This window comes from Zonotrichia leucophrys, chromosome 25 (genome assembly GCF_028769735.1).
Source record: "Zonotrichia leucophrys gambelii isolate GWCS_2022_RI chromosome 25, RI_Zleu_2.0, whole genome shotgun sequence".
Lineage (NCBI taxonomy): Eukaryota > Metazoa > Chordata > Aves > Passeriformes > Passerellidae > Zonotrichia > Zonotrichia leucophrys.
The window spans coordinates 2,878,994-2,892,257 of NC_088194.1; the positions used below are offsets into that span (position 1 = coordinate 2,878,994).

The 13,264-nt window shown below is 57.5% G+C and overlaps 1 protein-coding gene across 1 annotated transcript in view; it reads left to right on the forward strand.

Moving 5' to 3' along the window:
- GATAD2B (GATA zinc finger domain containing 2B) overlaps positions 1-12,902 on the forward strand; it is a 36,697-nt gene extending 23,795 nt beyond the window's left edge. Inside the window, exons 3-11 of the mRNA XM_064732566.1 lie at positions 540-669; positions 1,805-1,936; positions 3,015-3,146; positions 4,164-4,334; positions 7,502-7,817; positions 8,501-8,703; positions 10,189-10,299; positions 11,120-11,237; positions 12,088-12,902. Of these exons, the coding sequence (XP_064588636.1) occupies positions 540-669; positions 1,805-1,936; positions 3,015-3,146; positions 4,164-4,334; positions 7,502-7,817; positions 8,501-8,703; positions 10,189-10,299; positions 11,120-11,237; positions 12,088-12,221 (1,447 nt within the window). The 3' untranslated portion in view covers positions 12,222-12,902. The remainder of the gene's footprint in view (positions 1-539; positions 670-1,804; positions 1,937-3,014; positions 3,147-4,163; positions 4,335-7,501; positions 7,818-8,500; positions 8,704-10,188; positions 10,300-11,119; positions 11,238-12,087) is intronic.
- The last annotated feature ends 362 nt before the right edge of the window (positions 12,903-13,264 follow it).

Below are 13,264 nucleotides of genomic sequence, written 5' to 3' on the forward strand. Positions count from 1 at the left end.
TTCCCAAATCCCACATTCCTGCCTCACTGGAGCTCCCCAATCCTCAATTCCTGCCTCGCTGGGGCTCCCCAAATCCCCAGTGGGGCTCCCCAAATCCCCAGTTCCTGGGGGCTCCCCAATCCCCAATTCCTGCCTCACTGGGGCTCCCCAAATCCCACATTCCTGCCTCATTAGAGCTTCCCAAATCCCCAATTCCTGCCTCACTGGGACTCCCCAATCCCCAATTCCTGGGGGCTCCCCAATTCTGCCTCACTGGGGTTTCCCAAATCCCAATTCCTGCCTCACTGGAGCTCCCCAGATCCCAAATTCCTGCCTCATTGGGGTTGTTCCCAAATCCCCAATCCCTGCCTCACTGGGGTTCCCCAAATCCCCAATTCTGCCTCACTGGGGCTGTTCCCCAATCCCAGTCCCTGCCTCACTGGGGTTGTTCCCCAATCCCAATTCTGCCTCACTGGGGTTGTTCCCCAATCCCAGTCCCTGCCTCACTGGGGTTGTTCCCCAATCCCAGTCCCTGCCTCACCGTGTCCGTGTCCCCGCAGTGACCCCGAGCGGGGCAGGCTGACCCCCTCCCCGGACATCATCGTCCTGTCGGACAACGAGGCCTCCAGCCCCCGCTCCAGCTCCCGCATGGAGGAGCGGCTCAAGGCGGCCAACCTGGAGATGTTCAAGGTGAGGGCACGGGAATTCCGTCCTGGAAGGGCACGGGATGGGGGGTGAAGGGTTTGGGGAGGGATGAAGTGTTTGGGGAGGGATGAAGTGTTTGGGGTGTTGGGGAGGGATGAAGCATTTGGGGAGGGACAAAACATTTGGGGCACTGGGGAGGGATGAAGTGTTTGGGGAGGGATGAAGCTTTTGGGACATTAAGGAGGGATGAAGCATTTGGGGCATTGGGGAGGATGAAGCATTTGGGGAGGGATTGAAGCATTTTGGGGCATTGGGATGGGTTGAAGCTTTTGGGACATTGAGGAGGGATGAAGCATTTGGGAAGGATAAAGTGTTTGGGGAGGGATGGAGCATTTGGGGCACTGAGGATGAAGCATTTGATGAGGGATGAAGCATTTGGGGAGGGATGAAGCATTTGAGGAGGGATTGAAGCATTTTGGGACATTAAGGAGGGGTGAAGCTTTTGGGAAATTGGGGAAGGATGAAGCATTTGGGGAGAGATGAAGCATTTGGGGAGGATAAAGTGTTTGAGAGGGGATGAAGGATTTGGGGAGGGATGAAGCATTTGGGGCATTGTGGGAGGATGAAGCATTTGGGGTGTTGGGGAAGGATGAAGCATTTGGGGCACTGTGGGAGGATGAAGCATTTGGGGAGAGATGAAGCATTTGGGGAGGATAAAGTGTTTGGGAGGGGATGAAGGATTTGGGGAGGGATGAAGCATTTGGGGCATTGTGGGAGGATGAAGCATTTGGGGAGGGATGAAGCATTTGAGGAGGGATTGAAGCATTTTGGGACATTAAGGAGGGGTGAAGCTTTTGGGAAATTGGGGAGGGGTGAAGCATTTGGGGTGTTGGGGAAGGATGAAGCATTTGGGGAGGATAAAGTGTTTGAGAGGGGATGAAGCATTTGGGGAAGGATTGAAGCATTTTGGGACATTAAGGAGGGGTGAAGCTTTTGGGAAATTGGGGAGGGATGAAGCATTTGGGGCATTGTGGGAGGATGAAGCATTTGGGGCCTTCCTCAGCCGGTTCCAGGTGCAGCCCCCCTGTTCTCACACCTGTGGTCCCAATTCCCACTTGGATCAACCTTTCCCCTTCCCCTTTCCCTTGCTCACGTCCTGCTGGGTTTGCGGGGTTCCCAGGGGAAGAGCCTGGAGGAGAGGCAGCAGCTGATCAAGCAGCTCCGGGACGAGCTGCGGCTGGAGGAGGCCCGGCTGGTGCTCCTCAAGAAGCTGCGGCAGAGCCAGCTCCAGAAGGAGAACGTGGTGCAGAAGGTGAGGGCTGGGCATGGCTGGCATAAGGGGTGCAGAGGGGGGCATATGTGGCCCGAAGTTTAGTGTCCGGCTAGCTGAGGGCGAAAGGCCGACGCCCCTCTGCAATTCCTGGCCAGCACCCTTGGGCGTCTGAGGGCCTCGGGCTGTGCTGGCTGCGGACTGGCCCACACCGCTGGGATTGGGGAGGAACGGAGCTGACCATTTCCCGGGGGTTAAACATCGGTTTATTGAAGGTGTTGCGGGATCCAAACGCGGGGAAACCAACCGGGAAAAAGTTTATCCATAGGGGGTGAAACAGGATTATAAAGGAGGGGTGCAGAGGGGGGCATATGTGGCCCGAAGTTTAGAGTCCGACTAGCTGAGGGCGAAAGGCCGACGCCCCTCTGCAATTCCTGGCCAGCGCCCCTCGGTGTCTGAGGGCCTCGGGCTGTGCTGGCTGCGGACTGGCTCACACCGCTGGTATAGGGGAGGAACGGAGCTGACCATTTCCCGGGGGTTAAACATCGGTTTATTGAAGGTGTAGCGGGATCCAAACACGGGGAAACCAACCGGGAAAAAGTTTTTTCATAGGGGGTGAAAACAGGATTATAAAGGAGGGGGGGTGGGTACAGGCGGAACCAATCGGGAAAGGTGAGGGGATGAACTTCACAGAACTGACACTCCATGGAGACCAATAATCAAAAGGTAGAGGAGGTGTCCTGGGACCCCAGCCAGCCACCATCTCCAGAGAGGAGAAGGTTCTCGAAACCTGGGAGGAGGAAGGGAGTGATTGACTGGACCCAGGGAGGAAACAACTTTCACTGATAAGGGAAACCAGGGGAGGAGCAATTACACATCGGCAACTATGAATAGCGGTTACTATGGCAACTTAGCTGACAGGCTAGCAGTGGCGGGAAAAACTGGGGGAACGAAACCATTTTACACATAATAGGGGAGAACAATACATAAATTGGGGGAATAACTCAAGAAACTTAACAACACACTACCACAAAGGGGTGCCCACAGAGCCCCCACCCCACGTGTGGGATTCCCTAAATCCCCTCGTGGGAATGCCAATCCCGTCCTTGGTGCCCCCCAGACCCCCGTGGTCCAGAACGCCGCGTCCATCGTGCAGCCGTCGCCCGCCCACGTGGGGCAGCAGGGCCTGTCCAAGATCCCCTCCCGGCCCGGGGCCCAGGGCGTGGAGCCGCAGAATTTAAGGACATTACAGGTGAGAATTCCTGGTTTTTGCTGGAAAATTCTGATTTTGGTGGGTGCACACACAGCTGAAGTTTTTCCTGCAATTCCCGGTGTTTGGGGTTGTCAGGAGTTAGGATTCAGTGATCCTTGTGGAGATGGATATTCCATGATTTTCTCAATGTGCAGTGTCCCAGAGTGGGGTGAGGATGGTGGGAATTCTCCAATTCTGCAGCCTCCCTGCTGCTCCCAAAGGAGAAATGTTTGCTCCAGGGATTTCTGCTCTCCTTGACCATGGAGCAATCCCAGCCTCCCACGGGGAATAGGGATGTGCCAGCTTGAGCTGGGGAAAAGGGCCAAAATCCAGTTTGGGGAAAAACGAGGGATTTGGGGCCTCCCACAGGAAATAGGGATGTGCCAGCTTGAGCTGGGGGAAAGGGCCACAATCCTGTAAAATCCAGGAGAATTTGGGGAAAAACGAGGGATTTGGGGCCTCCCATGGGGATTAGGGATGTGCCAGCTTGAGATGGGGAAAGGGCCACAATCCTGTAAAATCCAGGAGAATTTGGGGAAAAATGAGGGATTTGGGGCCTCCCAAGGGGAATAGGGATGTGCCAGCTTGAGATGGGGGAAAGGGCCACAATCCTGTAAAATCCAGTTTGGGGAAAAACGAGGGATTTGGGGCCTCCCACGGGAACTAGGGATGTGCCAGCTTGAGCTGGGAAAAAGGCCACAATCCTGTAAAATCCAGCAGAATTTGGGGAAAAATGAGGGATTTGGGGCCTCCCACGGGAAATAGGGATGTGCCAGCTTGAGCTGGGGGAAAGGGCCACAATCCTGTAAAATCCAGTTTGGGGAAAAACGAGGGATTTGGGGCATTAGAGATTAATGGGATTCTGGATAAGCAGGAACTCCACGGATCAGCGAATCAATGCTCCAAGTTTCCCTCATTTTTCTCTGATTTTATCACCGAGCTCTGGGGGGATGTTTGGGGTTATCCTGAGCTGGTTCCTGTGGTTTAACCCCCTGATTCCTCCTGGATCCCCCCCAGGGCCACAGCGTGATCCGCTCGGCCGCCAGCTCAGCCCTGCCCCACATGCTGATGTCCCAGCGCGTCATCGCCCCCAGCCCCGCGCAGCTCCAGGGCCAGCGCGGGCCCCAGAAACCCGGCCTGGTGCGCAGCTCCACGCCCGGCATGAGCCCCGCCATCAACTACCAGCCGGTGGGTGACTGGTCTGGGCTGGTCTGGGCTGGTTTGGGCTGGTCTGGGCTGGTCTGGGCTGGTTTGGGCTGGTCTGCACTGGTTGGGGCTGGTCTGCACTGGTTGGGGCTGCCCAGGCACTGGTTGGTACCAGTTTGCACTCAGTTTTTACCGGTTTGGGCAGTGGTTTGTTCCAGTTGGGGCTGGTTGAGCACTGGTCTGGGCTGCTCTGCACTGGTTGGGGCTGGTCTGCACTGGTTTGGGCTGGTCTGCACTGGTTTGGGCTGGTCTGCACTGGTTGGGGCTGGTCTGCACTGGTTGGGGCTGGTCTGCACTGGTTGGGGCTGGTCTGCACTGGTTTGGGCTGGTCTGCACTGGTTGGGGCTGGTCTGGGCTGGTTTGGGCTGGTCTGCACTGGTTTGGGCTGGTCTGCACTGGTTGGGGCTGGTCTGCACTGGTTGGGGCTGGTCTGCACTGGTTGGGGCTGGTCTGCACTGGTTGGGGCTGGTCTGCACTGGTTGGGGCTGCCCAGGCACTGGTTGGGGCTGGTCTGCACTGGTTGGTACCAGTTTCCACTCAGTTTTTACTGGTTTGGGCAGTGGTTTGTTCCAGTTGGGGCTGGTTGAGCACTGGTTTGGGCTGGTCTGCACTGGTTTGGGCTGCCTGGACACTGGTTGGTACCAGTTTGCACTCAGTTTTTACCAGTTTGTACCAGTTTGGGCAGTAGTTGGGGCTGGTTGAGCACTGGTTTGGGCACTGGTTTGTACCAGTTTGCACCAGTTTGTACCAGTTTGCACGACCCCCATCCCTGCTCACCCTCCCCTCCACAATTCCCAGGACTCCCCAGCCCTTCTCTCCCCACAACAGCTCCTGGTGCTCCAGGGGTCTGTGAGCCTGGCACTGCCAGCAATCCTGAATCCCCGCCTGATCCCAAATCCCCCACTGTGATTCTGAATCCCCCACCGTGATCCCAAATCCACACCTGATTCCAAATCCCCACCTGGTCCCAAATCCCCACCTGGTCCCAAATCAAGTCCTGATGCTGAATTCCCCCTGTGATCCCAAATCCCCACTTGATCCTGAATTTGTGCCCTGATCCTGAATTCCCACCCTGATTCCAAATCCCCACCTGATCCCAAATTTGTGCCCTGATCCTGAATTCCCCCTGTAATCCTGAATCCCCACCTGATCCCGAATTCTCACCCTGATCCCAAATCCACCTGTGATCCCAAATCTCCTCCCCAGCAATCGGGCTCGTCGGTGCCGTGCCAGCGCTCGTCCTCCTCCGCCACCTATATGAACCTCACATCCCAAATCCTCACCCTGACCCCAAATCCTGCCCTGTGATCCCAAATCTCCACCTTGATCCCAAATCCCCATCTGATACAAAATTCCCCACTGTGATCCCAAATCCCCACCTGACCCCAAATCTCCTCCCCAGCAATCGGGCTCGTCGGTGCCGTGCCATTGCTCGTCCTCCTCCGCCATCTACATGAACCTTGATCCCAAATTCACACCCTGACCCAAATCCCCACCATTACCCCAAATCCCCACCTGACCCCAAATCTCCTCCTCCCCAGCAGTCGGGCTCGTCGGTGCTGTGCCAGCGCTCGTCCTCCTCCACCATCTACATGAACCTCACATCCCAAATCTTCACCCTGACCAGATTCCCCCCATGATCCCAAATCCCCACTGAGATCCAAATCCCCACCTGACCCCAAATCCCCACCTGACCCAAATCCCCACCTGACCCCAAATTTCCTCCTCCCCAGCAATCGGGCTCGTCGGTGCCGTGCCAGCGCTCGTCCTCCTCCGCCACCTATATGAACCTCACATCCAAATTCGCGCCTGATCCCGAATCCTGACCCTGACCCCAAATCCTGCCCTGTGATCCCAATCTCCACCTGATCCCAAATCCCCATCTGATACAAAATTCCCCACTGTGACCCAAATCCCTGCCTGACCCCAAATCTCCTCCTCCCAGCAATCGGGCTCGTCAGTGCCGTGCCATTGCTCGTCCTCCTCCACCACCTATATGAACCTCACATCCCAAATCTTCACCCTGACCCCAAATTCCCCCCATGACCCCAAATCCCCACCATGACCCCAAATCCCCACCTGACCCCATATCTCCTCCTCCTCCTCCCCAGCAATCGGGCTCGTCGGTGCCGTGCCAGCGCTCGTCCTCCTCCGCCATCTACATGAACCTCACATCCCAAATCTTCACCCTGACCCCACATCCTGCCCTGATCCCAAATCTCCACCTTGATCCCAAATCCCCATCTGATACAAAATTCACGCCATGATCCCAAATCCCCCTCATGATCCCAAATCCCCACCTGACCCCAAATCTCCTCCTCCCCAGCAATCGGGCTCGTCGGTGCCGTGCCAGTGCTCGTCCTCCTCCGCCATCTACATGAACCTCACATCCCAAATTCACACCCTGATCCTGAATCCCCACCATGATCCTGCATCCCCACCTGATCCTGAATTCTCGCCCTGATCCCTAATTCACACCCTGATCCCAAATCCCCCACTGTGACCCCAAATCCCCCACTGAGATCCCAAATCCCCACCTGACCCCAAATCTCCCTTGCAGCAATCAGGCTCGTCGGTGCCGTGCCAGCGCTCGTCCTCCTCCGCCATCTACATGAACCTTGATCCCAAATTCACACCCTGATCCTGAATCCCCACCTGATCCTGCATCCCCACCTGATCCTGAATTCTCGCCCTGATCCCAAATCCTGACCCTGACCCCAAATCCTGCCCTGTGATCCCAAATCTCCCACTGTGATCCCAAATCTCCACCTTGATCCCAAATCCCCATCTGATACAAAATTCCCCACTGTGATCCCAAATCCCCACCTGACCCCAAATCTCCTCCCCAGCAATCGGGCTCGTCAGTGCCGTGCCAGTGCTCGTCCTCCTCCGCCATCTACATGAACCTTGATCCCAAATTCACACCCTGACCCCAAATCCCCCACCATTACCCCAAATCCCCACCTGACCCCAAATCTCCTCCTCCCCAGCAATCGGGCTCGTCGGTGCCGTGCCAGCGCTCGTCCTCCTCCACCATCTACATGAACCTCACATCCCAAATCTTCACCCTAACCCCAAATTTCCCCCATGATCCCAAATCCCCACCATGACCCCAAATCCCCACCTGACCCCATACCTCTCCTCCCCAGCAATCGGGCTCGTCGGTGCCGTGCCAGCGCTCGTCCTCCTCCGCCATCTACATGAACCTCGCGTCGCACATGCAGCCGGGCTCGGTGGCCCGCGTGTCGTCCCCGCTCCCCAGCCCCAGCGCGCTCTCGGACGCTGCCAACTCTCAGGCCGCGGCCAAGCTGGCGCTGCGCAAGCAGCTGGAGAAGACGCTGCTGGAGATCCCTCCCCCGAAGCCGCCGGCGCCGCTGCTGCACTTCCTGCCCAGCGCCGCCAACAGCGAGTTCATCTACATGGTGGGGCTGGAGGAGGTGGTGCAGAGCGTCATCGACAGCCAAGGTGATGCCCAGGGTCATCCCAAAGGGGAGTTGGGGGGTTTGATGCATAATTCGGGGTGAAATCGTGGGGTTTAGGGCTTGGAAGGGTGGTGGGTGCTTGTAGAAGGAGGTGGTGGGGATTGGAAGAAATTAGAAGTTTGGGGTGGGTTTTTGCAGGTTTTTAAGGGGTTTGCAAGGTTTCAGATTGAATTTGTGGGATTTTAAATGAAGTTTTTCAGGGTTTTTGGATGATTCGCAGGGTTTTGGCCAATTCATGGGATTTTGGCCAAACATGTCAATATTTCTGCCCAGTTTTTTTGTGATCTCAGTCAGGATTTTCAGAATTTTAGCCCAAAATGTTGGGTTCTGGCTGGGTGCAGGATTTTTGGCCAGTTCTCAGGATTTTTGGCCAATTCACAAGATTTCAGTCAAAACTTTCACTATTCCCGCCCAGTTTTTTATGATTTCAGACAGGATTTTCAGTCTTTCACCTCAGAACATTGTGTTCTGTCTGGGTGCAGGATTTTTGACCAGTTCTGTCAGGGTGCAGGATTTCGGCCGATTCACAGGATTTCATCCACTTTGCATTATTTCATCCAAACATTTCACTATTCCCGCCCAGTTTTTTGGCGATTTCAGTCGGGATTTTCAGCCTTTCCCCCCAACCCCTGCGTCCCGCCGGTGCTGAGCCGGGCTGTGTTGCAGGGAAGAGCGCCCCGGCGGTGCCGCGCGTGGAGCCGTTCGTGTGCGCGCAGTGCCGCACCGACTTCACGCCGCACTGGAAGCAGGAGAAGGGCGGGCGCATCCTGTGCGAGCAGTGCCAGACCTCCAACCAGAAGAAGGCGCTCAAGGCCGAGCACACGAATCGCCTCAAGAACGCCTTCGTCAAGGCCCTGCAGCAGGAGCAGGTGGGGGTCGCTGGGAGTGCCCGCCGGTTCCCTGTCCTCAGCCCAGCGCAAAGCACTCTGTGCCATCCCCTTCCATTGTTTCCGTCCCATTGATTCCTCCCATTGATCCCATCAATCCATTGATCCCATCCCACTGCTTCATTGATCCCACCCATCCATTGCATCTCCATTGTTCCCGTTGTTCCCATCCCACTGATTCCATTGATTCCTTCCCATTGATCCCATCCTATTGATGCCATTGTTCCCGTCCCATTGATTCCATTGATTCCTTCCCATTAATCCCATCAATCCCATTGATTCCATCCTATTGATCCCATTGTTCTCATCCCATCAATCCCATCCCATTGTTCCCATTGATCCCACCCTATTGATCCCATCCCATCCCATCAGTCCCATTGATCCCATCCCATTGATCCCATTGATCCCACCCCACTGATCCCACCCCATTGATCCCATCCCACTGTTCCCATCAATCTCATCCCATTCTTGCCATTGATCCCATCCCATTGATCCTATTGATTCCATCCCATTGTTCCCATTAATCTCATTCCATTGATTCCATTCCATTGGATGTGGGATATGTGGGATCATTTTTCCCACTGATCCCACCCCATTGACCCCACCCCATTGATCCTGTCCCACTCATCCCATCCCAGCCAGGTTGGCATTCCTGAAGAATTGAGCAGGATGGCATTCCCATGGGTGGCTGTCCCATGTCTGTCTGTCTGTCTGTCCCCAGGAGATCGAGCAGAGGCTGCAGCAGCAGGCTGCCCTGTCCCATGGCTGTCTGTCATTGCCCTGTCTGTCTGTCTGTCTGTCCCACAGGAGATCGAGCAGAGGCTGCAGCAGCAGGCTGCCCTGTCCCATGGCTGTCTGTCACTGCCATGTCTGTCTGTCTGTCCCACAGGAGATGGAGCAGAGGCTGCAGCAGCAGGCTGCCCTGTCCCATGGCTGTCTGTCACTGCCATGTCTGTCTGTCTGTCCCCAGGAGATCGAGCAGAGGCTGCAGCAGCAGGCTGCCCTGTCCCATGGCTGTCTGTCATTGCCCTGTCTGTCTGTCTGTCCCACAGGAGATCGAGCAGAGGCTGCAGCAGCAGGCTGCCCTGTCCCATGGCTGTCTGTCACTGCCATGTCTGTCTGTCTGTCCCAGGAGATGGAGCAGAGGCTGCAGCAGCAGGCTGCCCTGTCCCATGGCTGTCTGTCACTGCCATGTCTGTCTGTCTGTCCCACAGGAGATCGAGCAGAGGCTGCAGCAGCAGGCTGCCCTGTCCCATGGCTGTCTGTCATTGCCCTGTCTGTCTGTCTGTCTGTCCCACAGGAGATCGAGCAGAGGCTGCAGCAGCAGGCTGCCCTGTCCCATGGCTGTCTGTCACTGCCATGTCTGTCTGTCTGTCTGTCCCACAGGAGATCGAGCAGAGGCTGCAGCAGCAGGCTGCCCTGTCCCATGGCTGTCTGTCACTGCCATGTCTGTCTGTCTGTCCCCAGGAGATCGAGCAGAGGCTGCAGCAGCAGGCTGCCCTGTCCCCCACGGCCGCGCCCGCCGTGCCCAGCGTGGGCAAACAGGACGGGATCCTGCGGCACCACACGCTCCGGCAGGTGGGACACGGGGCGTGGGGCCAGGGGATCATGGGATCGTGGGGTGGGATAATGGGATGGGATTATGGGGTGGGATTATGGGGTGGGATCGTGGGATGGGATTGTGGGATAATGGGGTCATGGGGTAATGGGATGGGATTAATGGGGTGGGATCCTGCGATCGTGGGATGGAATGATGAGATGGGATCGTGGGATCATGGGGTGGGATTGTGAGATGGGATAATGGAGTGGGATCATGGGGATGGGACTGTGAGATAATGGGATCATGGGATAGTGGGATGGGACCATGGGATAATGGGGTAATGGGATGAGGGGATCATGGGATAGTGGGATCATGGGGATGGGACTGTGAGATAATGGGATGGGATCATGGGATGGGACCATGGGATTGTGGGATGGGATAATGGGATGAAATCATAGGATAATGGGATGGGACCATGGGAATGGGATGGGATCATGGGATGGGACCTTGGGATTGTGGGGTGGGATAATGGGATGAAATCATAGGATAATGGGATGGGACCATGGGATGGGACCATAGGATAATGGGATGGGGTGGGACAGGATGGCACTTGATGGGATGGGAATGGGACCATGGGAATGGGATGGGATCATGGAGATGGGGCCATGTGATAATAGGATGGGATCGTGGGGATGGGACGGGATGTGTGCATTGGGATGGGATGATGGGGATGGGATGGGACAGGATGTGCTCATGGGGAGGTGCCCATCAGGATGGGTGCAGTGGCCGCCCGTTCTCCCCATGCCCACTCTCCCACCCCCTGTCCGTGTGTCCGTGTGTCCGTGTGTCCGTGCGCAGGCCCCGCAGCCCCAGAGCAGCCTCCAGCGCGGCATCCCCACCTCCGCCCGCTCCATGCTCTCCAACTTCGCCCAGGCCCCGCAGCTCTCCGTGGCCGGGGGGCTCCTGGGAATGCCAGGTACGGCGGGAACGGGGCGGGGATGGGATGGGATGGGATGGGATGGGATGGGATGGGATGGGATGGGATGGGATGGGATTGATGGGATAGGATGGGATGGGATGGGATGGGAACAATGGGATGGGATGGGATGGGATCCATGGGATGGGATGGGATGGGATGGGATGGGATGGGATGGGAACGATGGGATGGGATGGGATGGGAACGATGGGATGGGATGGGATGGGATGGGATGGGATGGGATGGGATGGGAACAATGGGATGGGATGGGATCAGATCAGCAGTGTGGGACACGCCCTCTGGATTTTGGGGCAGAATTTGGGAATTCCCACCCTGTGCCAGCTCCATCCTGGCCCTTCCTGCCTCGTGGGGTTTTCAGGGTGGCTGTGGGGCTGTGGGAGCCATGGGATCTGTGGGTCTGTAGGATCTATGGGGACTGTGAGATCTGTGGGATCCTTGGGCTCTGTGTGATTTCCGTGGGATCTGTAGGATCCCTGGGCTCTGTAGGATCAGTGGGATTTCCATGGGCTCTGTGGGCTCTGTGGGATCCCCGTGCTCAGCGTGGTTTCCCTGTGCTCTGTGGGCTCCCCGTGCCCAGCCCGGTTTCCGTGGGCTCTGTAGGATCAGTGGGCTCTGTAGGATGTGTAGGATCAGTGGGATCTGTAGGATCAGTGGGATCTGTAGGATCAGTGGGATGTGTAGGATCAGTGGGATGTGTAGGATCAGTGGGATCTGTAGGATCAGTGGGATCTGTAGGATCAGTGGGATGTGTAGGATCTGTAGGATCAGTGGGATCTGTAGGATTTCTGTGGGATCCCCGTGCCCAGCGTGGTTTCGGTGCCGTCCCCAGGGGTGAACATCGCGTACCTGAACGCCGGCATCGGGGGCCACAAAGCGTCGAGCCTGGCGGACCGGCAGCGGGAATACCTGCTGGATATGATCCCGCCGCGCTCCATATCGCAGTCCATCAGCGGGCAGAAATAGCCCCGGATCCCACAGCCCCACCGGGCCGGGCTGGGCCGAACCGGGCTGAACCGGGCTGAACCGGGCTGAACCGGGCTGAACCGAACCAGGCCGGGCGCCGCCGCTCCCTCCCGGGGACAACACAACAGATGAGACCGAGAACCCCAGAGAAACAAAGAGCAAAAACAACACAAAAACAGCGACCCAGACCCAAGAAACATTTCAGAGGCGCCGGCCCCCGGTGCTCCCAGCCCGAAACGGCCTCGGTTCCCCGGCCGGAGCAGCCCCGGCCCCGCCGCTCGTTTTGTAACGCCGCCGCTTCCCCCTTGTGTTGTGGGTTTGTTTTTTGCCCCTTTTTTTCCTTATTTTCGCCCCCCTCCCTTGGCTCCATGGATGGTTAAAGCTTTTTTCTCCCTTTTTCCAGAGACTTTGGCAAGGGCACCTTCCCCGTTTCCCCGGGGGGAGATTTTGGGGGGCGGCCTGTGCTGGTTTGGGGGGGATGCTCTGATCCCATTGAGGAGGGGGACAAATCCCTGTTGGATGTGATCCCAGGGGTGTCACCTCCCCATGTCCCCACCCTGGGGTGTCACCTCCCCCTGGCCCCACCCAGGGGTGTCACCTCCCCCCGTCCCCAATCCCAGGGGTGTCACCTCCCCCTGGCCCCACCCAGGGGTGTCACCTCCCCCTGGCCCCACCCAGGGGTGTCACCTTCCCCTGGCCCCACCCTGGGGTGTCACCTCCCCTGTCCCCACCCTGGGGTGTCACCTCCCCAGAACACCCCAATCCCTCGGCTCCAGCCCCGATCCCGATGTCCCCAGGGGTGACAGCGCTGCCAGAGCCACCCCAGGACCCCCTTGGGGGTCCCTCAATGTCCCCTCAAGGTGACCCGACCCTCCCCCCCCCCCCCCCCCGGGGGTGTCCCCTCTGTCCCCACGTTGGGGACGCGGTGGCTCCGGAGCAGACGGCACTGCCAGGGCGGGTGAGTGACCCCACATCTGTCCCCACATCTGTCCCCACGTCTGTCCCCAAGCCCTGCAGGCTCCAGAGCCGCTCTCACCCCTCCC